Source organism: Adiantum capillus-veneris, chromosome 5 (assembly GCF_014529385.1).
Source record: "Adiantum capillus-veneris isolate H3 chromosome 5, ASM1452938v2, whole genome shotgun sequence".
In the NCBI taxonomy this organism is placed as follows: Eukaryota; Viridiplantae; Streptophyta; class Polypodiopsida; order Polypodiales; family Pteridaceae; genus Adiantum; species Adiantum capillus-veneris.
This window is the reverse complement of record NC_140935.1, coordinates 44,801,304-44,828,142: the sequence shown is the minus strand read 5'-3', so window position 1 is coordinate 44,828,142 and position 26,839 is coordinate 44,801,304. Positions and strand designations below refer to the sequence as shown.

The 26,839-nt window shown below is 47.4% G+C and overlaps 1 protein-coding gene across 5 annotated transcripts in view; it reads right to left on the bottom strand.

Moving 5' to 3' along the window:
- Window positions 1–26,839, bottom strand: part of LOC147457226 (CCR4-NOT transcription complex subunit) — a 55,503-nt gene that overhangs the window by 10,660 nt on the left and 18,004 nt on the right. Inside the window, exons 4-11 of one of the 5 annotated variants that reach the window (XR_015188092.1) lie at window positions 12,882–12,935; window positions 12,647–12,804; window positions 12,428–12,554; window positions 12,058–12,195; window positions 11,902–11,973; window positions 11,670–11,776; window positions 11,466–11,549; window positions 10,781–10,909 (exon numbers count right to left, since the gene is read on the bottom strand). Coding sequence is in view for 4 of the 5 variants with exons in the window: in XM_086512181.1 (XP_086368307.1) it covers window positions 10,768–10,909; window positions 11,670–11,776; window positions 11,902–11,973; window positions 12,058–12,195; window positions 12,428–12,554; window positions 12,647–12,804; window positions 12,882–12,935 (798 nt within the window). In the remaining variant the exon portion in view is untranslated. Of the gene's footprint in view, window positions 1–10,767; window positions 10,910–11,465; window positions 11,550–11,669; window positions 11,777–11,901; window positions 11,974–12,057; window positions 12,196–12,427; window positions 12,555–12,646; window positions 12,805–12,881; window positions 12,936–26,839 lie in introns of those variants that run through there. The other 4 variants (XM_086512181.1, XM_086512183.1, XM_086512182.1 and 1 more) reach the window with 4 other exon arrangements.

Genomic DNA, 26,839 nt, shown 5'->3' with positions numbered 1-26,839 from the left:
TGTCCCATCAGTTGTTGCATGGACTCGAACTTCTGCAGCAATCTCTTTAGGTAGACCATAGCAAAATCGCTCTTTTTGCTGCTTGAACGTGATTTTTTTGAAAGAAGAGGCCAGTAAGAAAGTGTCCCAAAATCTCTGACAGTAAGTATCTAGTGTGTCTTCCTTGGTCATCCTCAGATAATTCCAAGTTGTGATCACATCGCGTTCGTATTCTTGAGTGAGCCATAAGGAAGTAAAAATTCGCTTGAAGCCACTTCGTTAGTGCCTCCCTCCGTAGAAGCAGGGTAGATCACCATGTTTGTGTGTTCCCCTTGAGGTAAGACGCGGCCCTCCGGACCTTGGAATGCTTTGAGTAGCGTCCTCGGCAGTATGCAACGTCAATTGTTGGATAAAAGCGAGGGCCTTGTGGGTATCCTTAAAACCAAGAAAGTATCGAACTTTGTTGTTTGACCACCCTCCTTGAAATCCTTGGGCTTTTTGCTCTTATCCTCGAGAAAATCATATTGATTGGCTCTATAAAAGTGCTTCCTCTTAGTTGAAAACACCGGCTCATCAAAATCCGAATTGTCTGAGGAGGAAGAATCCACATCCGAACCATCCAAATACTTTTGACATCTTATGTGGGATCGGCTCTTCTTTGCCTTCTTCGTGCCTCTATTGTGTCTCTGAGTATTTCTCCTCTTGCTGCTCTTTCTTCTCTCGTCATTGGACTCGGAAGTAGAAGAATTATTCGAGCTATTAGCAGAGGATGAGGATAACCGGAGACATCCTCGAGCCTTCCTAGTCTTCTTGGCATTCTCAAAAGTAGATCTCAGACCCAAGTAGCTTGGATAGTCTAGTACTTGCCTCTGTTTCCGTGGCTACTTCTTGGTCTTCATGAGCCTATTGACTCGCCGCTCTACTACTTCAAATTCATCCTCCGAGTACACCTTCAAAGCAAAACTGAACAAAATTGAGAGAGACAACGGGGCATGGTGTAGTTTCGCGCCCAAAGAGACTAGCCCCAAAGGTTGGCGCCCCTTTTGGTATTTATTAATTATTAATGCTTCACAAAGTACAATGTTCGAGGATCCTCTTCTTGGTAGTGCTCCCAAGCTCATCTCCCTGAGACTGAGGCCCTGGCACTCAATTTATAGGCCCTAGGCCTTCCAAAAGCGGTACACATGAAATGTTGACTTACACCACTCTGTTGCTTCACAGGTCTAGGGCATACATGTATGGCTAGTGTGCCTCTGGGCTGGTCACCCTTTGCATATGCATTTTCTCTGCACTATCTGACCGCCACTGCAGGCCGGCCGCCCATCATTGTCTAGGCGCCCTCATATATATTTCTTTTCTTGTTGGGTCATGGGGGATTTTATCTGGCATTGCTCTACCTCGGACCTCCCCTTGGGCACCTATCTATGGGGCCAAGGGGGTACCCACTTCCATCATCTGGTTATTGTGTATTGGGTCTTCTGCTCATGGTAGTCATGGGGGGATGATCGCCCCCTCTTCACCATACCTAGCGTTCTCTCTCTCTCTCTCTCTCTCTCTCTCTCTCTCTCTCTCTCTCTCTCTCTCTCTCTCTCTCTCTCTCTCTCTCTCTCTCTCTCTCTCTCTCTCTCTTCTGCAAACGCGCACTCGCACATGGTATCAGAGCATCAAGCTCTCTATGGTCCTAGCGCATCACGCACATAAGGTACTCCTCCCAAGGGCTAGATCAGCCAGCGTTTTTGCAATAGCCAGCATTGGGGAGCACATTCTACAGCGATCAGCCTTTAGAGCATTTCCATCGCTGAAAACTCTTCAGAAGGCAAGCGATCATCAGCACCCCATCGCGTTTTCACCTCAGCCCTAGCATTTGGAGGTTCAGCAGCGTTTTCGGGGCAACTGGCTGCGTTTTTCAGGAAGGACATCAGTGTTTTTTCCTCACGGGCCTCTACGTTCCTATTGTGCTTGCGTTTTCAGCAGAGGGGAGACCCATCGTCTGCATTTGGCAGAGTTACCTCTCCATCCCCTATCCCCTCAATGCCTTGACATCGCCTAGGCATTTACCTCTTCTAGAGCAGAAGTTCTCCTTGCTGCGTTTTCCAGATTTGTTGCGTTTTCCTCAGCCCACGAGGTGAGGATCCCAGATCTTGCCTACCCTACCTGGCTTGGCATCTGGTGCCTTGCCGGCCCATATCCTCTCCATTTCCATCGGATTTCAGCCATCAACATCTGCTGTTTTCTCTGTTTCAGGACACCATCCGATGGTGGCCTGTGCGGTCTCTTAGTGACTGATGCAGTACACGATATCTTCGACATCGCCCTGATCATCTACGGGCGTATGATCCTTGGGAGATCCATTCATTCCAGCCATCATTCGGTGGTTGCACACTCCAGAGGGGGTGGTGAACTGTGGTTTGCTTTGGACAAACCTATGCACTCATCAGAGGAGTTCACACGAGATATGGCCATGCTCATGGCAGATGGGATTCCGACATTCCCAGAGAGGACACCACCATCTTGGGTGTATAAACACTTACCACATGACCTCGACATGTCAGATCACTTGCTTACACAAGAGCATCTACATGGACACGTTCATTGCTTGGATCTACAGACTGGAGTGGGACTTCAATGCTTTGGACTCTCTTGGAGAGTTTACCCGCAAGATGCGGGAGATCAGGCATCCCGCGACTACATCCAGAGTCCCCCAAAGCTTGGCTTGGATGATAGTGCAGTTGCTCCTCTACACTCCTGATCATTTGGATTGCTACCTTCAGAGCTGCTTACACTCACCCTCGGTACCTTACAGCAGACTTATCCCCCGACCTAGGCAGTAGGCCACTCCCACCTCTCTTACATTGAGAGAGACACACCGAGTTGCGGTTCGGTACATAGCTTAGCCACTTGGCTACCTTGGGTTGTAGGTTCACCTCTTCGGCTTCATGCGGTTTGTTTAGCATCCGATGCTGAAAGGGGGTGTTAGACTTACACCACTCTCTTGCATCACGGGTCTAGGGCATACATGTACGGCTAGTGGGCCTCCGCGTTGGCCACCCTTTGCATATGCATTTTCTCTGCACTGTCCACTCTCTCTCTCTCTCTCTCTCTCTCTCTCTCTCTCTCTCTCTCTCTCTCTCTCTGAAAAATCAGGGCTGTATATTACTGAGTACAATATAATCCCCAACGGATGCCAAAAAAGCCTATCACGTGGGGTGTACAAGCTGAATGTAAGGGTGATAGCCACTATAGTGACAACTCTACTAGTACAATCTCATGGTGGTCTATATGATGAGTGGAGTAGAAACCACTGAGGAGGTGCATAATGCCATGTAATCTGTCCACCTGTAAGTGTGAAGAAGAGTGGAGTTCAAGCCCAACGCCGAAGGAAGTCAAATCGACGAGCCTCGGCTGCTCTAGATGTACCTGAGGAAGAACACCACTGCCAAAGGAGGGTGTGAATGATGTCCAGCCAAATGGCAGTGAGGGTATCCGGAAGGAGCTGTGGAGCCGCACTGAGAATGTGAAGACAACGAGCTCTCCAAACATTCCATAGTGCAATGCTAGTGATAACTGAGAAGATTTCATCACGCGTCAGAGGATCCCCCTGCCAAGCAATCTGTGGTAACATAGCCAAAGTCCCTCGCCGATAACCAGTCGGGGTAAGCATAAGAGTTGGATCTGTGTCTGAGCCCTCGTAGAAAAGATGCGGTCGGGGCATCGGCATCAACCAGGAGACAGATCCCCAAGTGAGAAATCCATGTTGAACACCAGCTCTGCTAAGTAAAGAGCAAACTGCTAGCCACACTACATGAGAAGACGAGCAGGACCAAAGACAGTGTGCAGGTGACTCAGGGAGGCGCAAAGGACAACGAGTACATAACGGATCATGACCCATAGAAGCTAGCCAAGTCCCAACTGGAAGTCGTGCAATCATCCACATGAAAAAAGAAATACGACGAGCCACATGTAAATCCCAGATGGCTGACCAAAACTGCTGTAGATAGGCATAGGAGAGACCTGAATGTAACCAGAAACGCATACGAGTGGGCTGCTCTGTGTGCTGTCTCATCAATGCGAATCTTCCAATTCTGACAATGTACTCAAAGAATGATACATGTGCACCGGTGGGGTTAGGGTCAAGCCAATGCCACTCTCTTGGGTCCCAATAAAGCTGAGATAGGGCACGACCCTCCCAAACCCAAAGCCTCCAAAGTGTAGCATCAGCGGAAGCGAAACGGGGGTCAACACAACGACGCTTCCCGCGAGAGCCAACTACTCGTATGGCCTCCCATCGAGCGCCGCTGTAGAGAAGGTGCGGAGAGGTGGTAGCATATGTCAATCTAGCATGCATCCCCGGAGAGTAGTCTTACTGCTTCGGGCTCCGTTTCGCGTGCCGGTCGCATCCGTAGCAAGTCCTCGAGCTCCCGCACCTGTAGGGCTACTTGCCCTTTGAATCGGACAAGATTTCTGGCGTGAAACCTCTCCGAATTCACCTGTACCTGCGGGGGGATTAGCCGCTAGCTAATCCAGTACCTGTAAAAGAGGCTCTTGCCTCGGCAATCGCGCATGAACCCACACAACTGTACATTGGTCAAATGAAGAGCCCACTAGTGGGGCATAACATACTGCCAAAGGGGAGAGAGAGGGCAGTGCGTAGCGTGCAGGGCATCACTCCTCGCACCGCACTGTGCATAAGAGGGAAAGCAAGCACTCCATAGCTCTTAACCTGTGACAATTTCTGCAAAACAGCCCCTCCTCTCTTCAAATTCAGCGCCAACTCTCTCTTGCATTAGAAACTGCACCAGAATGTGCCACTTGGCACATTTACAAGCATTTTCCCGTTTCGGGGTTGCCGCCTAAAAATCTCCCAACCGGTTGCCCAGTTGACTTCACGGCAGAGTAAGAAAATGTTCCCCTTGTCATTCCGGAGGTAATGACGCCAACACATTTTCAGGTCCCAAAATAGCAGTTCCCTAAATTTTAGGAGATGCTGCCATTGTATCTTTCTAGGTCATCCGACCCTCTTTGTACACTGCGGCCACATCCAGAACTGAAATGTAGCCTCTGTAGCAAAGGATTCCACTTTGGCTAGTCAATGACCCCACTTGGCTAACCATAGTCCTTGTCCAACCTTAGTGCTCTCTTGCCCTCAGGCCTGGACTCCCTCTGGACAGTTCCACACTAGCTATGCAATGCAGGGCAGTTAGATTTCCCGAGGGTTGTTTCCAAAAAGTGAAAGTAAATAGATAATACCTAGAGACAGATATGATCGCATAGCACTTGAATCCTCTCGACAGTTAGCCATATAAGGAGATACAACATGCTGGTATGGGAAGATGACATCATGGTTTCAAGCACATGGGTTCAGCATAGACCGGCTGCCACCATTCCATTACTCATTGGATGCACCATCTCTCACCCTTACACAGTCAGAGATCACCAAGCTCATACGCCAAGACCTGACCAAGCTAGACACCAGAAGGACATGGATACAACCAGCACAGGAATTGGGCACAAAGATGGCTTTTTACAAAGACCACCTTCTCCAACTTACGGAAGATGGTTTTGTGGCGAGACCCAGATACATGGATACCCACTTGTCTCATGGGATACGATGTGCTATTGGCCAGTTACGCACATCTTCTCACCAGTTGCGGATTGAGACTAGGAGATACAGCGAAGTACCAGCACAGGACAGGACATGCCCCTTGTGTAACATGGAACCTGAGACAGAGCTACACTATACATGTCGCTGCCCCGTCTACGAGGCCGTTTCCATTGCTTGTTCAGAGAAGGTTTTGGACCACTCTCAAGAGTCATGGGATACGAAGATCAGAGATGTTTGGGTTTGTTCTTGCTCGAGCTGCGCAGACACAGAGATAGCCTGATGAATGGCGAGGCTAGCCAGTCTCAAAGACGGATCACAGACTTCTTCAGAGCAGACACAGGACAGCCGCAAGAGCCACTCCCACAGCAGAGCTCCCCCTCGTCTCACACCAGAGGCACGCTGATTGACCGAGCGATTGAACTGGGGAAATCCAGGCGCCCATGACTGCGAAGAACTACACAGCATTGACGGAGGCTACGACAGAAAATTCGGAGCACGCTGGCCAGGCATGCACGACGCCCGGTCAGACTACTAACCATGGAGGAAATTGATGAGATTCGCCAACAACCGATGCTAGATCTCTTGTGATTCAGCTATCCCAACAAGCCGCCCATTTTTTGCTTCGTCTTTTACTTGGTTCACATCGATCAACTTAGGACCCCATAGTATATATCTTTGTTTTGTACTGTTGTTAGGTTATTTTGTTACTCTGACTTTGTATCATATCCACCACTTTGTAACTTTCGGGTCTCATAGGTCATTATGGCCTTTTGAAGACGTTAATATAACATTTCATTTCATTTCTCTCTCTCTCTCTCTCTCTCTCTCTCTCTCTCTCTCTCTCTCTCTCTCTCTCTCTCTCTCTCTCTCTCTCTCTCTCTCTCTCTCTCTCTCTCTCTCTCTCTCTCTCTCTCTCTCTCGCTCGCATCTTGGCCCAAAAGCTAGCGCTCGGGGGCAGGAAGGAAGGGCCAATTTTCTTTATGATCAAGAATGAACCACAAAATCTAGTTGAAACCTTATAATGCTTTCCAATTCACATAGTCTTGGAATCTTTGAGTATCTTCAAATAGACCCATTGTCCCACATCGAGAGTCCTTGGAGATCTCCTTTGATTAGCATAAATAGTAACTCAATCACGAGCTGTCCTTACACTATCCTTGACCAATTCGAGCATTTCTTGCATATCATACAAGAAATCATGAGCTTGGCGATCTTTGACTTTCTCTTAAGTCAATACCAATAGGGGATTTACTCTCAAATCCATACATTAGCAACAATGGGCTAAATCCAGTAGCAGAATGCTTGCTACTATTATAGGCAAACTCTAATTGCGAAAGATATCTTTCCCAATCAGACTACCTATGAGAGTGCACTTGTGCAGAAGCGCAAGATCACAAGAAGATTTAGAAATTTTCTCATGTAGGAAAATGGAGTCTTTTTCAATGTTTTTCATACAATGCATAACATCATGAGCTTCTGCTCGAGAGGCACCACATACCTAGCTAGGTATGCAATGCCTCCCTCACAGAAGCTCGTGATGTTGAGGTAAGTCACAATGTGAAAATTATTGTGAGAATCTGTCAAAAACTTTTTCTGAGAGAGAGGGGGGGGGGGGGGGGAGAGAGAGAGAGAGAGAGAGAGAGAGAGAGAGAGAGAGAGAGAATAGACACAAAACGCTAGAGTGGGAAAGAGGGGGCGATCAATCCCCCAATGACTCTCTATATCACATGTAGCCAATGTACATGATAGACTCACCCCAAGCAGCCTATATATAGTGTTCTTGAGTGAGGTCGGGCAAAAAACCCACGACCAGCCACAATAAAAACCCACGACCATAAATATGGGTTTGTACCTATGTAGGGCGCATGGACAAAAGAGAAGGCGGCCAGCCCAGAAGCGAGCGGCCGGACAATGCTGCCTACATGCATATGCTATGGGTGGCTAGCCCGGAGGCACACTAGCCATACATGCATGCCCTAGACCTGTGAAGCAACAGAGTGATGTATGAAATCTAACACCCCCTCTCAGCACCTGATGCTGAACAAACCGCATGAAGCCGAAGACGTGAGACAAATGATGAAGGTGTCTGCTGTGATGTCCACTGAAAGATACTTCATGAGTGTAGCAGCAGTCTGGGGATTCCCAACCTCCGAGAGATCTCCATGGTAGAGTGCCGTCACATGCAGTGTAGCAAATTGTTGTACTCCGCTAATGCAATGTGAAGGTACTGTGTGAAGGTCCCGAAATGAGTGTAAAAACAACTCCTGCTTGCAGACCTTCATGAAGTTCAAGTATCGCACGACCCAGACATCAGATTGGGCCGGCAAACAGTCCTTCCCAAAATTCCAGACGTTCTTGCAGCTATCCCTCGACGCCATACAGTTCGGTACCAGTACCTCACTTTGAAAAGGAGGGGATGTCACGTGCACATCTAACCCTATGTGCATGTGGACAAGCTACTTCATGTCTAGGGTTCATGTCAACTTAGGAAGCATGATCATCAGCATGACGGTCAGTAGCCATCATGAGCATTTTACAGCGCACAGAACCCATTTTCCCTTAATAAGTGACTTTGTTGGGAAACTAGGTAGGGCAAATTGGCTAAGTTAATATATAAAGAAACTAGCGCTAGCACTTTCTGGCAGAAGAGGTAGCAGAGTTCCAGCAACAACTGGCAGTGCACCTTCTCAACAAGACCCGGCAAGACAACCTAGCATTTTCCAGCCAACAAGACAAACTAGCCTTTTTCACCAGCAGATCAGCCCTGGCGTTTTGCAGATTGCAGATCAGCCCTCGCGTTAGGAGATCAGAGAACCAGCCCAACGTTTCTGCAACAGATCAGAGCTAACGTTTTTGCATCTTCCAGACACCTAGCGTTTTTGCAGATTCCGGGCGACAGATCAGCCCCTTGCATCAGCGTTTCCGTTTTTCAGCAATTAGACTCCGCAAGTACAGCCCCAAACCTCACATATCTCATCTTCCCACAACAGATCCTCGTCGTGCGATCAGATCAGCCAACGTTTTCAGTTTCAGCCCGCTGTTCGCAGATTTCAGCATCTGCGTTTTCAGCGCATCGTCGTCGCGTCGTCACCACCGCCGTCCTCGTGGACACAGTGTCAAAATTCAGCAGAGATAAGATTTGCAAATTTCAGCCCCTAGCGTTTTCAGATTTCAGCCCGTCTCGTCGCCATCATCATTGTTGTCGACATCGTCGGCAAGTCCATTACATCTAGACCATTGTACCAGATTTGTGCAATCAATAGCATAGACCTCTCTCGCCATAGAGAGTGGGGCCCTTGGAAGAGGGTTTGACAACATTCTCGTGTCGTATTCTTCTCTCTCTCTCAGTCTCAGCACCTTCATTCACAATGTAATTCACTTTGTTCGTGATCATTTGCACTCTCTCACTAGAGGAACGGAAGGCTCTCCCTTCCGTAAGTAAAAGGAACCCTTGAGCACAGTTCGGAGCACTCATCTTGAGCAAAGTTCAACATTCATTTCCGTTGCACCTTACATAGAGAGGACCCCCAAGGCTCATATATAAAGGCCCAAGGCCAGAAAGCATCAAATGTGAAAGCTTGTGTCGACAGGATTGTTGTATTGTCCATACGAGTCCACCATGAATTCCCGAATGTCCTTACATGTGCCACGTCATGATATTGTGAGGTATCAAACAAGTTCACCTTATTTCGACCACTTTCGAGGGCTTAAACAAGTCCTTCTAAGTTACTATACCACATCATCACATTTGTGATAGCTTCCTCATCAGACTCCATTTGAGGTGTACTTTGCTAGAAAGCCTGATGTCTCCCACTTTCAAATTTTTTAATTCCTACCTATGTCCATGTCTTGAAGAAGCAACAAGGGGAAGGTTGACTCCAAGTTCAGCCGAATATTTTTTGTTAGCTACAACTCTCTAGCTAGTGCTATAGTTGTCCATATCCTCAAGAGATCTCCTAGTACTTTGCTTCCTCGTTAGACTCCATTTGAGGTGTACTTTGGTAGAAAGCCCGATGTCTCCCACTTTCCAATTTTTAGGAGTAATGCCTATGTCCATGTTCCAAAGAAGTAACAAGGGACGGTTGACTGTCAAGTCTGACCGGACTACAACTCTCTTTCCAAGGGCTATCGACTTTATGATCGAGAGCAAAGGGAGATCATGGCTAGCCATGATGCAGTCTTTGATGAACATGTCCCTTCAAAGGGGGCTATCCCCAAATTCCTCTCTTCCAGATGATGAACCCTTTTCTCCAGTTCCTATTCCTTAGGCTCTGGCGGTTGATGTGCGGTCTCCCAATGGTGATGTAGTGGATGATAGTTATTATCGTAGTGCTAATGATGAGGAGGAGATATTGCAGCTCCCGATGGTGGGGACAAACCAATCAAGTTACCGCAGTGGTTGTTTGCGAGATACTACCATTTCTCATTTTCCACCACACAGGCATATTCCATGTACTATGAGGCGATCTCAGCATGGGAGTTTGTCCAAGGGCCACAAAAGCCAAAGGTCATCCGTGTCAACTCGGTCTACAAGCCCAAGTACAAATCAGATTGTTCGTTGGATAAGCACAAGGCTTGTTTGGTAGCCAGAGGCTTTGATACATAGATACAAGGAAACTCGGTTTCGAGTCTGTCTGATCGGAAACTCCGTTTCAAACATCCCCCGTTTCTCATTTCCTTCATCACGTTTCTCTAGGAAGTTCCGAAGATTGCATACAGATTCTAACTATAAAAAGCCGTTTCTAATCTGTCCAATTGCAGAAAGCAAGCCATTTCCAACTTAGATGGCCTTGCCAGTCTTGTTCAGTTCCCTGTTCCATGTGTCTATGCTTTGACATTAGACTCATATGTATATCTTGGGATTACTTTCACAGGCCGTTTCTCCATGTTGGAAATTCTGGTGACACAAAGGCATATGCTTTTTTGATTGGTTACAATCAGTTTATCCTGCAAAGAGTAAGACCACCAAAAACTGGATAGAGCCTCTAAATGGAGCAGATTCTAAAATCAAAATACACAAGAAAATGCATTTCAGGGACAAGCCGATAGCAAATATTTTTGGAGGAAAACGAGAGAAGCTGGTCCTTTTCAAGACCTACCAAGTGCTTTTCACAATAAATAAGGTGATTCTTGTGTTCAAGAGAGCACAAAAACAATATCTGAAAGAGGTTATCCAGATTGATTACCTTGATATTTTCGCAAGAAGATATACAGTTGGAAATATACATGTGTACAAACTCTGTAGGTAAGTCTACATGCGTTGTGAGTCTATTGACAACCTCCATTGAATGTAAGCTCATGTCCATGTTGACAAGGACTTTGAAATAGCTGCACATAACCACCAAAAACGATCAAACAATAGAGATACAAAAGCAATGCAATGGGAACCCTGAGCTTCTCAATAAGAACAGGTAAGGATCTCTATACAAATTTATTTTTGATAAAATGCATGCACAGACAACTCTTCAGGTACAGCAAACATAGAAATGCATTGCCAAACTTGAATTTCATTTACCTTCAATCACACCTACTTTTAGTTATGCATGGATTGTCCATTTACTACATTGTCCATCTTACTCCATCTACTTGAATTCACTTCCCAAAAACTTCTACTCTTACATGGATTGTCCACACCCCGCAATTCCGCAATTTATTGCCTGCCTTAAAGCAATCACTGCCGCCACCAAGAGTGAATATTGATGGCCTCACTAATCAATTATTCATAGGCAACAATTTAATGCCGTCACACACTGACAGGTCCACGATGCAAAAGAGAATAAAATATAAAAAAGGCCATTTGCCCATCATGCAAACCAAAAACATGCAAAATCCAGGTAAACCAAAAATTACCAAACAATGAATGTGTAAACTGTAAGACAGTGACCTCACGACTGTGCCTATTAGTCTGCTGGCAAGGCCCCACAGGTCTGTCATTTTCTATGCTGTCATGCACCCATGCCTACAATTCCTGATGATCATCAAAAGTATAAAGGCAAAGTTAATTCTCCATGCTCAAAACATGTATATGCACCAGGCAAGTATTACGGGCACCACTTTTTTTAGTTTCTTAACTGAAGAGATACACCACCTGAAATGCCCAGAAAAGTAGGGTAGAACATACTCTGATATCTGCACCGAGTTCATAAGCTTCAACAGAATTTCAATAGCCACCACCGGATTATTTTCTACTAGCTCCTAAGAACACATAAAAATAGAAGGGTAATTCAACCTTTCCATGTGGTAAAAAAGCATATTTCACATGAACAGGCACAGACTTACTACAGATAGTGTCTACAACAAAGGCCAAGGCTGACACTTACAGGTAATCTTCGAGGAGTCAAGCCACAATGATAGACTAGCTTTGGGTCAGCTTCCAGCTCCGTCAAGACTTGCTATGCATCCATACAACCTGTTCTCGCTTAGAAACCATAATACTGAACTGGCAATCACAGCCATATTTAGCAACAGTTATGCACCTGTTGTTGTGCTGGTGCCAGTGGCCCCTTCAATGCTTTTGCAATTAGCTCCCGGACAGCTGCACCCTTACTGATGTCTGCACACATCCCATGATCCCATAGGAGTTCATGGTTATTATCTGGCATTAACCATATGACCTGAAACACCACCATGGTAACCATCAAGATGCAAGAAAAATTAAACAGGGTTATATTCAATGGGACTAAACATCAAAAGATTAGGGAAGAACAATTCAATGCCCATGTCTCTGAGGAAGATATAGCAGTAATCAACATACCTACAAAGATTGAAATTACTAAACGTTTGCAGATTATGCAACACTTATAATTTATACTAATGACTTTGGACAATGGTCTTATGAAGACTTACTTCTCCTTCTTGTGTAGGAAGTCGTGGAGGAAATGGCCGAACCCAAGGAGGTTCAAAGCCCTTCATAGAAGAATTCTGGATCAGGCCAGCGGCAGTTGCTTCCTGATCTCTCAGTTGCCCAAGTCCCCTAAAACAGCCGGCATGGTCAGCTGCATCTGCCATCAGATTGTAAACACTACATATTTTAAACCAAACATATAAAAACTAATGTTGCCTCACTCTAGGTCTGCAGGTTCATAGCCCGCTGGAATATCTGGATCACGTACAGCAGCACTTATTTCCGACTTCTTGAAGGAACTTACACTTGGATCCACTGGTAGATTGTCTGCAAATTGTCTAAGCAAAACCTCTCGGCTCAGTAGTGTCTGCACAGCAAGCTTAAAACAATGAGAGCGCACATTAACAGGATATATTTCAGCCTTTTTAATGTCTCGCAGTAAACACATTTACATACATGAGCAGACGAGTCATAGCTCGTGATGAACTCATTGGCTGTTCGCTTCTGTACCTGGCAACACAAAACCTTGTAAGAAATAAGTACCATCAACCAGCCTTATGAAACCTTAACCCAGGGGCTTAAGGGGGCCTTGTCTGATACCGGAGTGCTATTTGCTTCCTTAGTGCACAAACTGATCGTACACAAGATCATACCAAAATAATCTTGCAATGAGAGTAGCTCTGACACAATCTTCGTGTCTAAACCTGTCGACTCCACGACTAACCACAGATATGCACTCAGAATCCAGAAATACTGTGCGCACAATGAAATGATGCTAGTAGGTGAGCACAATCCCACCGAGACTAAAACACAGATTAAGCACTCAAATCACAATCAAAGACTTGCCGATTGCAACACATGGGGAGAGGAAACCCTGGTGAAGCTCTCATTCGCTCAGAAAGGCTACAAAGAAAGCTCTGCAGCTCACCAGGCTCCAGCTCTATTCTCTATTTAACCCCTGATAAGGTTTTTTATCTTTGTCTTTTATACTTGGCCAAAGAAACCAAAATATCCAGCCAGAGTAAGAGCTGTTTGCTAAACCTAGATTCTCGGATCAACCTCCTAGGCCGCTCTTACATCTGGCATCGGCAATTACAAGCATGTGTGGCAAAATGCACTAACCATCTTAAAATTACAGTCCTCGCTGATTTCACAAAGGTTTGTGCGTAGCCTCTGCACGGCCTTCCAGAGAGCAGGAGCATGAAATCGTGGGATTGGAAGGGGGGGGGGGGGGTTTGTCGACAACGAGAGCAAGACGAGGACTCAGGGGCCAGGGAAGGGTTGCATAGACACTTTTTTTTGTATCTAAGGGGAGAACTAGCAGCAAGATAGCCCCTCAGATGAGGTGGTTATCGCAGAGGATTTCCTGCTTGTGCATCTGAGATCGAACCCGGTTCGTGGCCGACGGTTTTTGCTGCTTGGTGCGTTTCTGACAGTAGATGCAGGATAGAATCTCGGAAGATTCTATCCAGTAAAGTATGCAAGCTCCCAGTAAGGTGCAGAGGGTCCAAGAAGGCTAATGCTATGTGTGCACAGCCATCACATGGCTGAAAACAGACACAATGGTGCCTGCAGTATAGTACCAATAAGTAAGATCTCGGCAATTCAAGGCACCGGATGCCTTACCGGGAAAGGAGGAGGGTAGATGTCGCAAGTTCGGGAAGGAATCGACATAGCGCTGCCCCCCTTTCTGCTAGCTCTAGAACAGTAGCTCACTAAGGTTATCTGCGAAAATGCAACAGGGAAGAAGTTCCTTCGCAACAAAACGTAGCTATGGGTAGGTGCCCCGCTTTTGATGCAACAATGCTAGCAAAATTCAAATCTGCAACTTGGGAAAATAACTAAAGAAGTGGAAGAGCTCTCAGCTCGGTCAAAGATCAAAAGATCCTTTGCTCTGATACCATGTGAGAGTGGACAATTGCGGGGGGGAGAGAGAGAGAGAGAAATGAAATGAAATGATATATTAACGTCTACAAAAGAGAGAGAGAGAGAGAGAGAGAGAGAGAGAGAGAGAGAGAGAGAAATGAAATGAAATGATATATTAACGTCTACAAAAGGCCAAAATGACCTATGAGACCAACTGATTACAATGATGAGTCTAGTACCAAGTCTGGGTACAAAACAAAGAAAACTACAAACAAAAAACTGATAGGAGTGCTACCGACTCCTATGGGTGGCTGGTAGGCTGAGCAATGGTATCATGCCATAAAGGTACAAAGTGGGGATAAGTGTCACCATGATACAATATAGCAGTAGCATGAAGCCTATCCTGATCGACACTCTGGGTGTCGTGCTAGAATCCTGTGGATCCTCTGCCGCAATCTCCGCCAGTGTTGCGTGGCTCCCCTCCTCAGTCGCGGTCCTCTCGATCTCCCTAACTCTATAGCTCGATCAATGAGAGTACCGCTGGTGCGTGTATGGGTGGGAACCGAGCTCTGTGGTAGTGGTGTCCCCTCTGCCTCTGTGGTACTCAGACTGAAGAAATCTGAGATGCGTCTCTGGGACTGTCTCTGTCTTTGCCCATTCAATAGAGCGTCTCTATGTCTCTGAATCTCAAGTAGGAATAATCCGAGACATCTTTGATCTTGATATCTCATGACTCTATCTAATGAGTCAAAACCATCTCTGAATAGACAATGAAAGCGTCCCCGTATCTCATAGTAGACTGTGCAGCGACATATGTAGTGAAACTCTGTCTCTGGCTCTGCATGGCATAACTGACATATCCTACTGTCTGCTGGTATGCCTTTGAATCTACCTCTCTCAATCCCAAGCTGGTGTGAAGATGTGCGAATCTGGCCTATAGCACATCGTAACCCATGAGATAGATGTGTGTCCATGTAACTGGGCCGTGTGACAAATCCGTCTGTCGTGAGTTGAAGAAGATGCTCTCTATAGAAAATCCTCTTCGTACCCAACTCCCGTGATGGCTCTATCCATGTCCTCTTGCTATCAAGCTGGATAAGATCCTGCCAAATGAGTCTAGTAGTCTCCATCCGTGTAAGAGCCAAGGATGGTGCATCAAGAGAATACTGGAAAGGGGGCAGCCTGTCCATGCTGAAACCATGCCTCTGAAACCATGAGCTCATCTGTGCATACCAACATGATGTATCTCCCTGTAATGCCAGTTGTATGGATGACTCAAGAGCAAGCCTGGCATACCTGTCCCTGGTGGTGTCCCATAAGCTGTGTACAAATGATACTGATCTGGTGAGTGCCTCAACCTCCATAGGTGGGGCAGCCAGCTCCGCTCGTATGATGTCATGTGGGACTGAGGCCTTGGCTCTAATCAGCCTAGAAATCATAGTTATCAGGGGTCTCTCCATATTACTCCATCCAGCAGTGTCAATCGACGATCCCCAAACGTGAACCCCGTAGTGCATAACTGAAGCGACCAAAGTATCGAAAAGCCAGAGCTTTGTTCGAGGTTCCTGGAACTGAACCTGCGAACAAATCCTCTCTAAACCACCTAGGGCTGCATAGGCACGAGTCAATCTAGTGTCTGCTGCCACTTTCAGTGTGAACCTCGGTCCATTAAAGACCACCCCAAGATATGTGTATGCATCAGTGTACTCCATATTGTCCTGCCCATATGTGAAAGTAGGTGCTGATCTCCTAACCCACTGTGGCGTGGTATTAAATACCATGACCTTGGTTTTACCAAGGTTGACAGACAATCCACTATCCTCTACAAAACTATGCAATGCGTCCAAATGTCTCTGCATACCCTCTGGCGATTCTGATATCAACACGATATCGTCAGCATACAATAAAAGAGGGATCCATGTCCCTGCAAGCTGAGCACCTCTATCTCCTCCTCTGTCAATATAATCAGAGACCCCATCAACATACATGCCAAATAAAGTAGAGGACAGTGGGCATCCCTGTTTCACTCCGATAGTGGAGTGAACTATGTCAGATATCCCCTCTGATGTGCGTACATGACCCATCATTGAACTGTACAATGCCATAATCCCCCACATCAGCTCTGTGGGTACCCCCAATTCCATAAGTCGGTGCATCAATCTGGCCCTCGGTACTGTGTCAAAAGCTTTGCGGAAATCCACAAAGCTGCAGTATATCCGTCTACCATGTGCTCGACCCTCCTCAATGATAGCTCTGAGTGTAAAGACATGATCTAATGTGGAGAAACCCCTTCTGAAACCAACCTGCCCAGGTGCCCATATGGCCATAATCTCTGCCCAACTGCTCAGCCTATGCTCGAGGATGGATGCATATAACCGTGCCAATGTGTGTCCTACCATGATAGTACGGTAATTCCCCGGCATTGTGGGGTCTCCTGTCTTAAAGATAGGTACAAGAGTAGATAATCTCCAAGACTCAGGGAAGCCCTCACACATGACACGGTTGAAAAGCCGTGCAAGCATCTCTGCCAACAAATCCCCAGCATGTATAATGTGCTCTGCTACCAAACCCTCATGATCCTGTGCCCGTCTGGTCTTCATCCTGTCAATGGCCTCCTTTACCATCTCAGTGGTAAAGAAGGTGCTCGTAGCCGGACATGGCTGTGGTGGGTCTGGTAGTGGTGGTTGTCCAGGTACAGTGTATAAAGATGCTGCATACTGCCCCCATATCTCTGTAGAAGCAATCACTGGTGGGGGAGACTTCTCATGGAATAGACGCCAAGCCTCTCCTAAATCTCTACTAAGGAAGAGCTGATATAAATCTTGCTCCCGCTTCTTCCGTCACACTAGTCGTCGTGTAGCAATGCGAGACTGTCTATAGGTGATCACTCCCAATGTAAGCTCCCGCTATATCTGAGCTCTCCTCTGTCGACACTCCTCATCATACCAGCTGTTCTGAGGCATGTGCCCAAAACGACGTCTCTACCCAGGCTGAGTGTGTGGGTATGCCTCTGTCGCTGCCCCATGTAATGTCACTGTCAGCATAGATGTGATCTCCTCCACTGTGTATACTGGCTCTGATGTGCATAAAAGCCTACGTATCTCCTCAACATAGACTGAGTCAGTCTCTGGTGTAAAAGTATAGCGTGGATGTCTATCACCCCGTGAGGCCTGAGATGTATTGTACTCAAAGGAGACTGATAATGTTAAAAGTGCATGATCTACTGCTATCCCGACAGGCCTGGGCCCCACTGTGAAATCCTGAATGTGAGAGATAAAGCTCGGATGTGTTAAAACATAGTCTACAGTGTTGGACCCATGTCTGTGTGGAAAACAAGTAAAACCTGTAGACAATGGGAAAGTCGTTAAGCCATTCAATATGGCTAAACTGTGAGTAGTCGTCATCTCTCTCAGGTATCTCCCATACTCTGTATGCTCTCTGTCGTGTGAGCATCTCTCAAGTCCCATCTCCTCTCGCTCTAGCTCTCTAAGCATCTCCTCCGATGTGTCATAAAAGACTGTCTGTGAGCTGCCTGTATGGGCATTGAAATCCCCCAGGAGTATGATGTCTCCATCTCTGGAGAACTCCCAGATATCATCATCAAGTACAGAGAAGGAGACTGTCCTCTAGGTGAAGCATATACTGAAGTGCTGGGAGGAAAATAGCGTATGGCGATGTACAAGAAACGTCCAGTCTCTGCCCTCAGCCTCACCCACAAGTATCTGGCCTGATCATCTCTCCGAACTATGTGCAGTAGTGGTTGGAGCTCCTCTCTACAAAGAACTGCTACACCTCCTGATCCTCTAGTCCCATGCGCAGTTCTGGTGCATGTCCTGCAAGCTGTCTCCCATCTGTATCCTGATATATGCGGCATCAACTGTCCTAGAGCCTGATGAGTCTCTGAGTAGAAAACAATGTCTCTGTCTCTGAGGCTGTCCTCAAAGGCCCCCACATCAAGTCTATACGAACCATTACAGTTCCAAACCGCCATCCTGAGAGTGGTCCCATAGGTCTCGCACCGTCATGTAGAGCGATGCTCTGTAATCACTACTCGTCCATTTCTGTAGAAAGCTAACTTTCCCTTCTCCCTTGCTGCTATAATCTCTGGCATGACCTCTCTCATATGTGCAAGCTGTGAGAGCGTAAGATCATCTCCTAAAAAGATACCTGTTTTCTTGAGGGTTGGCCTCTTCTTTAAAAAGTCTTTCTTTTCTTCCATGGAGGGAAAGCGCAAAATGAGAGCCCGTTCTTTTGAACTCTCCCCATTACCTTCACTCTTCTTGCCCACTCTCCAAGCTTGTGTGTGCGAGGGCTTCTCCACCCCCATCATGGGCATGAGGCTCTTCACCTCTTGGTCCACCTTATCTGAATCTTTTAGGCCGGTCACTCTCACGTGTAGAGCACGTACCCTTCTTCGTTGTTCCTCTTCTAGTGTTTTGTTGATGATGTCGGGTGTAGTTGGAATTTCCTTGCCTTTTCCCTTCTTGACAACTTCAATCCATTTTTCAGCCTCATCCATTTTCTTTTGCGTTTTGGAGAGAACCTCCACCCACGAGGTCTTCATTTCTCCTTCCTCCTTTATTTCTTTGACTTGTGCTCATCTACTATTCAGCTCGTCAATCATTGATGGCTGAATTTCTCCATCTTCAAGGCATCTTCCCTCTTTGGTTTCGTCGAGTTCCTTCCGAAGGGCTGAGATGCTACTTTTTAAAGCTTGAATTTCATCCCGGAACTCCTTGCGTTCTAGTTCCCTCGCCTGTTCGTCCCTCTTTTTCCATTCAAGAATTAAATTCTTCTCTTTCTTCCACTCATCCATGTGGGCTTTGCATTCTTTCAACTCCTTTTCAATGGTTGTCATCCTCTTGCTTGTGACCATGTAGTGCGCCGCCATCTGTCTTGCCTTATTTGTTTCACTTTCTAAAAGAGAGGAGAAAGCAACCTATACGCACCGCATTATGCATACATGTGTTTCCACATTCAGCCTACATGGCATATATTTGCTTTCTGTACGTGTCAATTTGCAATATTTGTGAGTTCTGCAATTTCCAAATTCCTTGCAAATAAATCCCTGCAGGACTGAAATTACAAGATTTTGAGAATGTGAAAATTCGGAAAATCCGGAAAAGCCAAGACTGAAAATTCCTGTGGGAATTCCTCCTGGATTTTGAAATTTGCCGTGTGTATGTACCTGCGGGCTGAATAGAAAAGGGGGGGGGGGGGGGGGGGGGGGGGGGGAAATGTATGTATCTGCGAGCACGCTGTCACAGCAACAGGTAGGCGAGGTTTGGGGGAATTTGTGTGCGCTGTCACAACAGCATGTGGGCGGGGGGTGGGGGAAAAAGGAAATTTGTGCGCACTGTCACAGCAGCAGGTGGAGGGGGAGGATGCGTAGCGTGAGGGGATTGTGTGCATGAATCACAACAGTAGGCGGGGGGGAGTGTATGCGCAGCATGAGGGGGGGTGCAGGCTACATGAGGGGGGTGCAGCAGGCTGCGCGAGGGGTGTGTAGCAGGCTACGTGAGGGTGGTGCAGCAAGCTACGTGAGGCAGAGAGAGAGAGAGAGAGAGAGAGAGAGAGAGAGAGAGAGAGAGAGAGAGAAAAACGTGACATGTGAGAGAGGGCTGTTCAACCCTCCATACACACCATGAACTACCATCCTGCAATAGGAAATACACAGATCACAAACACATAACCCACGTGCCATGCATATATAAGGTAAGAAGGGAAATACAACCCAACACCCTACAAAAATAAATAGGGGCGTCCTGTAAATAAAAGGGCCAAGTTAGGCACCTGACATAAGACAAGCGGCCGGCCCAAAACCTGATGATCACAGAAAGATGCAACCTAAATGCTATGTAGTGGGTGGCAAGCCCAAGAGACACACTAGCCACAAAAGTATGTCATAGACGAACGTAAAGTAGCAAGAATGTTGAATAACAGATTTAACGACGTGATCGAGCATGGTTGTGCACGGTACACTTCGTTGGGCATACTAACATTGTCAAAAAACCAACACCGGATTAATCTTTCGTTAAGTGTCAATGTAGTATGCTTGGACGCTTTAGGCACAAACCAACATTGGATTAAAGTGTCAATACACCACCTCACCTGGCACTACCATCACTATATTGATGCGCCAAACCCATGTTCTATGTTTGGAGGTGTAACTTTTCTGTGTGAGACTATAGTGGGAGACTATTGTCACCTCTCTCTCTCTCTCTCTCTCTCTCTCTCTCTCTCTCTCTCTCCCCACTTTTCCATTGCTCCCTTCCCCTGTTTGCAGGTTGCATAGCTATTAGCACATCAACTATCCGTGCCCATTCAGGGGATGGTACGAACCAAGAGGACGATTGCATAGAGATCTGTCGTGATCAATCTGAGATACATTGGCTCCCCAAACCTTAGAGGAGGTTTGCTCGAGGTTGCAGACAAGATCATCACCAGATTCACCCTTTTCCGCTACACCTTTGACATGGTATCAGAGCCACGGCGTGCTCTCGAGTTGGATCGGTAATCTGTGCGAGTATTTGGTGTTGAGATTTCGCGAGAAAAGATACGGTTTGCTATTTTCCACCCTTTTGGGAATGATTTTGGTTGTGCTGGACTGATTTTAAGGTTTCCCTTCATCCATCATGTTCTAGCCTTGTCACATGCTCACGTCTCTCATTCAATGTCGAGGGGTGATGATTCTGATTTGAACTCGGTCGATGATGAAGAAGTACAACGAGAGGAAGTTCATGATGAAGCACATGTCCACGAGGAGTGGGGAGATAAGTCCCATTTCTACTCAAACGTAGGTAATCAACCAATCAAGATACCTACCCTTCCTATTGTCACCAGGAGGTGTATTTTTCTTGTTGCCTTCTTTAATTATGTACTAAATATTTTTATTTTTACTTAAAAACCCTTGAAAAGGTGCAAGTGGACATTGTTAAAAGGTGGCAGTAGAAGATGCAATGAAGACAGGAACTGGCTCGTGATCCAATGGACACCTCAACTCCAATCTTTAACACCTACAATGCTTAACACATGAACAAGGCACATGTGGAGAAGAGAGATCATTGAGGTAGAAAGAGACAGGACATCTGAGAATGAGAGAGAGAGAGAGAGAGAGAGAGAGATCTGGGAAAGGCTCTCCATGCTAATAACAAGCTGCTCATACAAGTGAACAAGGGTGGTCTTGGCATATAACTGACATGCCTCTTGGCTAGACCCGAGGTACACACAACAACGACTACTACTTACACTACCAACTGCTCTTGCCGCCCCCTTTGGGGAACCCTAGGAGGTGTATGGAGAGCAAGGGAGGCAACATGGGCTAGCGTTTTGCTGGCTGCTCTCCCTAGCGATTTTCCCCATCATGAGCAGGGCATCACATCGGTAGTTAGTGGGCAGCAGGGGATCAACCTTGCGTTTTTCCTTCTTAGTGCAGATGCATGGAGGCGCTATGATCAGGCAGATGCAAAGCACCTCCATCATGGTGCAGTCATAAGGGAGGAGCAAATATGTGTTCGTCAGGGGGCAGCCACACCATAGGGCAGCTCTGATCCGGTTTCTTCTTCCTTCAGATCAGCCTCTTGCCAGGAATGATCCCCACCGGAGTCTCGCTTTCTCAGGAAGCTTAGGTAACCCATGTTGAGGCCGTGTTAGTGGTCTCCCAACACCATAAGGCCTGTGCACAACACACTCTTCATGTGCCCCTCCTCACATCTATATACTCCCAGTTGTCAAGGTCGTCCAGATGTCCACCAACCCCCACGACCTGGTAAATACTGACAAGGTTGGGAAAAATACGCAAAGGCCTCGTTTGACGCCTCAACAACGAGACACCTTATTACAAGAAGGCTGATGCTTTGAATGCTTTCAAACAGGTAACTATTTTGGTTGTTCCCAATGCACTGACAGACCAGCGAAGCCGATACCCGCGCCAACAATCGACAAAACACCATGACCATCTCTAACCAAACGAGCTAAAGCGGCCAATGGACTTGTACCTGATATCTATCGCATACACTTGAGAGCACAAATGAATTGTGTCGAGCATATGGCAAAGTCAACGGCTTGAAAGCCCTAATTTTCTTTGACCCAGGAGTTGTCGAAAACTTCATCCATCCAAAAATTCCTGAAGCAGATTGTCAGGTGCAGCAGAAATGAAATGGTGAAGATCTAGATTTACACTTCCACAATCCTTTACTTCTTTCCTTGCGTTAGTGATTTCTTTTTGCTTGAATGAATGTTCCTTTCACTTTCCCCTGAAAAGAGAGGCTGAGAGAATGCATCAGAGATGTGTAGAGGGGGAGAGAAAGAGAGAGAAGTGAAGAGTGACACCCGTTGGAGTCCCAACCAACCCTCTCAAGGGCCCCCCACACCGTTACCAATGTCGTATTCGCTTTAGATTGCGTAAATGGAATGTATACACAATGCAATACCTCAATGCACACTCTATTGACTCGATGACAATAAATCACCGCGGTAACTCCTCAGGAAGAGGCGCCTCTCGGGCGGATTGGATCCACCTTGGATCCTTCTCAATGTGAGATTGCCGATGGCCGCCAAGGGGCTGATTTGCACTCCCGATGTGAGAGGAATGAAGGGCTGAAATCTGGCTGCAAAAACGCAGATCTGTGACGAAAAACACAACAGATCTCTTGCATAAAACAGGGCTGAAAACGCAGATCTCGATGACTACGATGATGGGTAGTAATGTGAGCACTTGATGCCAACGAGAGAATGGCCGAGGTGAGGCTCGATGGGCTGCCGAAGTACCGGACCGCAATGGGAAACACGTGGGCAGTTTTCCGAGAAATTCCGTCGCAAAGGATGGACTGAAAACTGAAAACGCTGGCCTAATTTGTTGGGTTTTCCTAGCACAAGGGCTGAAAGCAGAAAACGCTGGCTGATCTGCTGCTTTCAAAAAAAGCCAAGGGCTGAGAACTTAAAACGCTAGGGCTGAGGGTTGATGGCAGAAAACGCTGGCTGTCTTTAAGTAAAAACGCTGGCTGATCCTGCTCCTTGATGCTAGCCCTAGGGCATCTGCCTCCTTCTGCAACTTGTCTCAATCAAGAGCTCACTTGCCCCCTTTATAAGTGAGGGATGGGCCTTAAGTAATTATTAAGGCCTAGGTAGGGAAGCTGTCCAACCAGCTTTTCCAACAAATAAATCATAAAATGATTTATTTGAAAATTCGTCCAGGGTCCATATTTGGGTGAAACTCTCACACATTTGCCCACCCGGGAATCCGATTGACGCAAGGAATGGCTCGTTGGATTCCTCTAACCTAAAACTACATGCTCGTAATGCCAGATGCCCCCACCGTAGAGTAATAACATCTGTCAAGACGCATATACAAACCATTTGTGTAAGAGGGTTCCAAAACTGGAAAACCTTATCTAATGGGCTTGTCCGGACATGCAGGTCATGCGAACACGCTCACAAAATTGCCAGTACTAATCCTCCTAAGATTCTAGACATCCCTAACTAGGAAGAGGGGGAAAACTGGCTCTCAAAGTCGATGAAGCATGTCCATGTGGCACACCGAGCCATGTGCACGTGACCTCCCCTCCTGCTTAAGGTGAGGTACGTGTACCGATCTGCATGGCCTCCTTGTATGAGGCTAGCAAATCTGGGTAATCGGTGAAGAACTCCTCGTCCACCAAAGGCTCAAGCATCTGCATGTGTCCCTTGATCCTTGAATTTGAGGAAATGATGTGTAAGGTGCAGCGGAAGTAAATGTTGAACTTTGCTCAAGATGAGTGCTCCGAACTGTGCTCAAGGGTTCCTTTTACTTGCCGAAGGGAGAGCCTTCCGTTCTTTTAGTGAGAGAGTGCAATGATCGCAAACAAAGTGGATGACACTTTAAATGAAGGTGCTGAGACTGAGAGAGAGAGGGAGAGAGAGAAGAATACGACACCAGACGGTTCTCAAACCCTCCTCCAAGGGCTCCCCTCTCTATGGCGAGAGAGGTCTGTCGAAGGTGAGGCTGAGGTGGAGGGTGGAGCTAGCATGGGACCTCGTCCTGCTGGAAAGGGTCGAAACGGTTCCCTGTGGAAACCAACTGTTGTTGGACTCAAGCCTGGGAACCACTATGAGTGCCAGGCTGACGTGGTGGCCCCTGTCGACGCTGACCACGCACCTGCTACTACTACTCCGCCTGAGCCCCAGGCTCGGAGGATGGCTCTGCCTGAGTACCCTGTGACTCTGTCTGCTGCTACTGGCCAGCCCTTGGATGCTGGGGCTAAGCCTGAGGTGAAGGTCGAGGCCTCCTCCGTGGACAGGCCTTCGCAAGATGACCTATCTGATGACAAATGAAACACTGATTCGGGAGGCCCGAATACTCCACGTTCTGACAGAACCAACCACCACTCACCCGAGGTAGTAGAATGGCCTTCCAGAGGGTGTGCGTGTCTCGAACCAGAACACGTACTGTGGGAATGCCAGCCGCCTTGGCAGCTACAGAGGCTCCCGTACGAGGGGTCTCCAAGACAGTCCCAATCTCTCAACCTATCCTAGAAAGGAGCGGAAGGTACTCCCTCCTTAGGCCGGGGAAGCAGACTGAGATGGACAGGTCTACCTCCTCGACAAGAACGTCCATGGCGCCACTGTCGAAAGTGTGCCCCACTTGCTCGGATGGCCAAGGGACTCAGCGCAATGACCTTGGACGCCATCTCGAGAGTCTCAAACTCTATCTGGTAGTAACCACGCCCGAGAAGCTGAACATCGAGGATCTTGCCCACCTCTACTAAAAGGCGGGCCTGGAGGAGATCACGCACCTCTCCTCTACTAGGTCGGGTGCCGATGATCTTGCAGATGACGGAAGTTGCTTGGAGGCGCTCCACCTCTGCAGCTAGGCTCGCTTGCTCTGTCGAGGAGAGAGCAAGTCAGATGGTGGGCTCTGCAAGGTCGAGCGAGGGGGCTTCTGGAGAGTCCCTTTGGGGCGGAGCATGAGCCTCCATCTGTGTCTACTGCTATGAGTGCCGCGGATAACATGAACCAAACGACTTCCGAGGAACTCCGATGGAAGGAGGGGGTTGCACGAGGGAGAAGCGGGAGGGGGGAGCTGAAGCGAGTGGGGGGCGGGGGGGCTAACGCGTGGGAGCAAAGGAGCGAGCTGGGGAGGCAGGCATAGGCGGGCTGCGTGTAAGGGCGAGCAGCACGAGCGCGCAGGGAAGAGAGCAACGCTAGGGCGAAAAGGGGGTGTTCAGCGATGGTGGGGAGCAGCGAAAAGCATCAGCGAGCCTTTCCTCAAAGATAAGATGTTCTGTAGTTTTACACTTCCACAATCCTTTACTTCTTTCCTTGCGTTAGTGATTGTTTTTTTCTTGAATCAATGTTCCTTTTACTTTTCCCTGAAGAGAGGGGCTGAGAGAATGCAATAGAGATGTGGAGAGAGAGAGAGAGAGAGAGAGAGAGAGAGAGAGAGAGAGAGAGAGACTCATTGGGCCAACCAACCCTCTCAAGGGACCCCCACACAGTTACCGATGTGGTATTTGCTTTAGATTGCGTAAATGGAATGTATACACAATGCAATACCTCAATGCAGACTCTACTGACTCGATGACGTCAAATCATTGCGGTAACTCCTCAAGAAGAGGCACCTCCCGGGCTGATTTGATGTACTTTGAATCCTTCTCGATGTGGGAGTGCCGATGTGAGAGGAATGAAGGGCTGAAAGCTGGCTGCAAAAACACAGATATGTGACGCAAAACACAGCAGATCTCTCATGTAAAACAAGGCTGAAAAAGCAAATCTCGATGACGGCGATCATGGGCAGCAATGTGAGCACTCGATGCCAGCGAGGGAATGGCCGAGGTGAGGCTCGATGGGTTGCCGAGATACCAGACGCAACGGGAATAGGCGTGGGCAGCTTTCCGAGAAATTCCATCGCAAAGGACGGGCTGAAAACTGAAAACGCTGGCCTGATTTGCTGGGTCTCCTAGCGCAAGGGCTGAAAGCAGAAAATGCTGGCTGATCTGCTGCTTTCCAAAACGCCAAGGGCTGAGGGCTGGTGGCAGAAAACACTGGCTGTCCTTGAGCAAAAACGCTGGCTGATCCTGCTCCTTGATGCTAGCGCTAGGGCATCTGCCTCCTTCTGCAACTTGTCTCAACTAAGAGCTCACTTGCCCCCTTTATAGGTGAGGGATGGGCCTTAAGTAATTAGTAAGGCCTAGGTAGGGCAACTGTCCACCAGCTTTTCCAACAAATAAATCATAAAATGATTTAGTTAAAAATTGGACGAGGCGTCCAGATTTGGGTGAAATTGTCGCACATTTGCCCACCCGGGAATCCGATTGACGAAGGGAATGGCTCGTTGGATTCCTCTAACCTAAAACTACATGCTCGTCATGCCAGATGCCCAACGTAGTGCAATAACATCGGTCAAGACACGTATACAAACCATTTATGCAAGAGGGTTCCAAAATTGGAAAACTTAATCTAATGGACTTGTCCAGACATGCATGTCCTACGAACAAGCTCACAAAATTGCCGACACTGATCCTCCTAGGATTCTAAACATCCCTATCTAGGAAGGGGAAAACTAGCTCTGA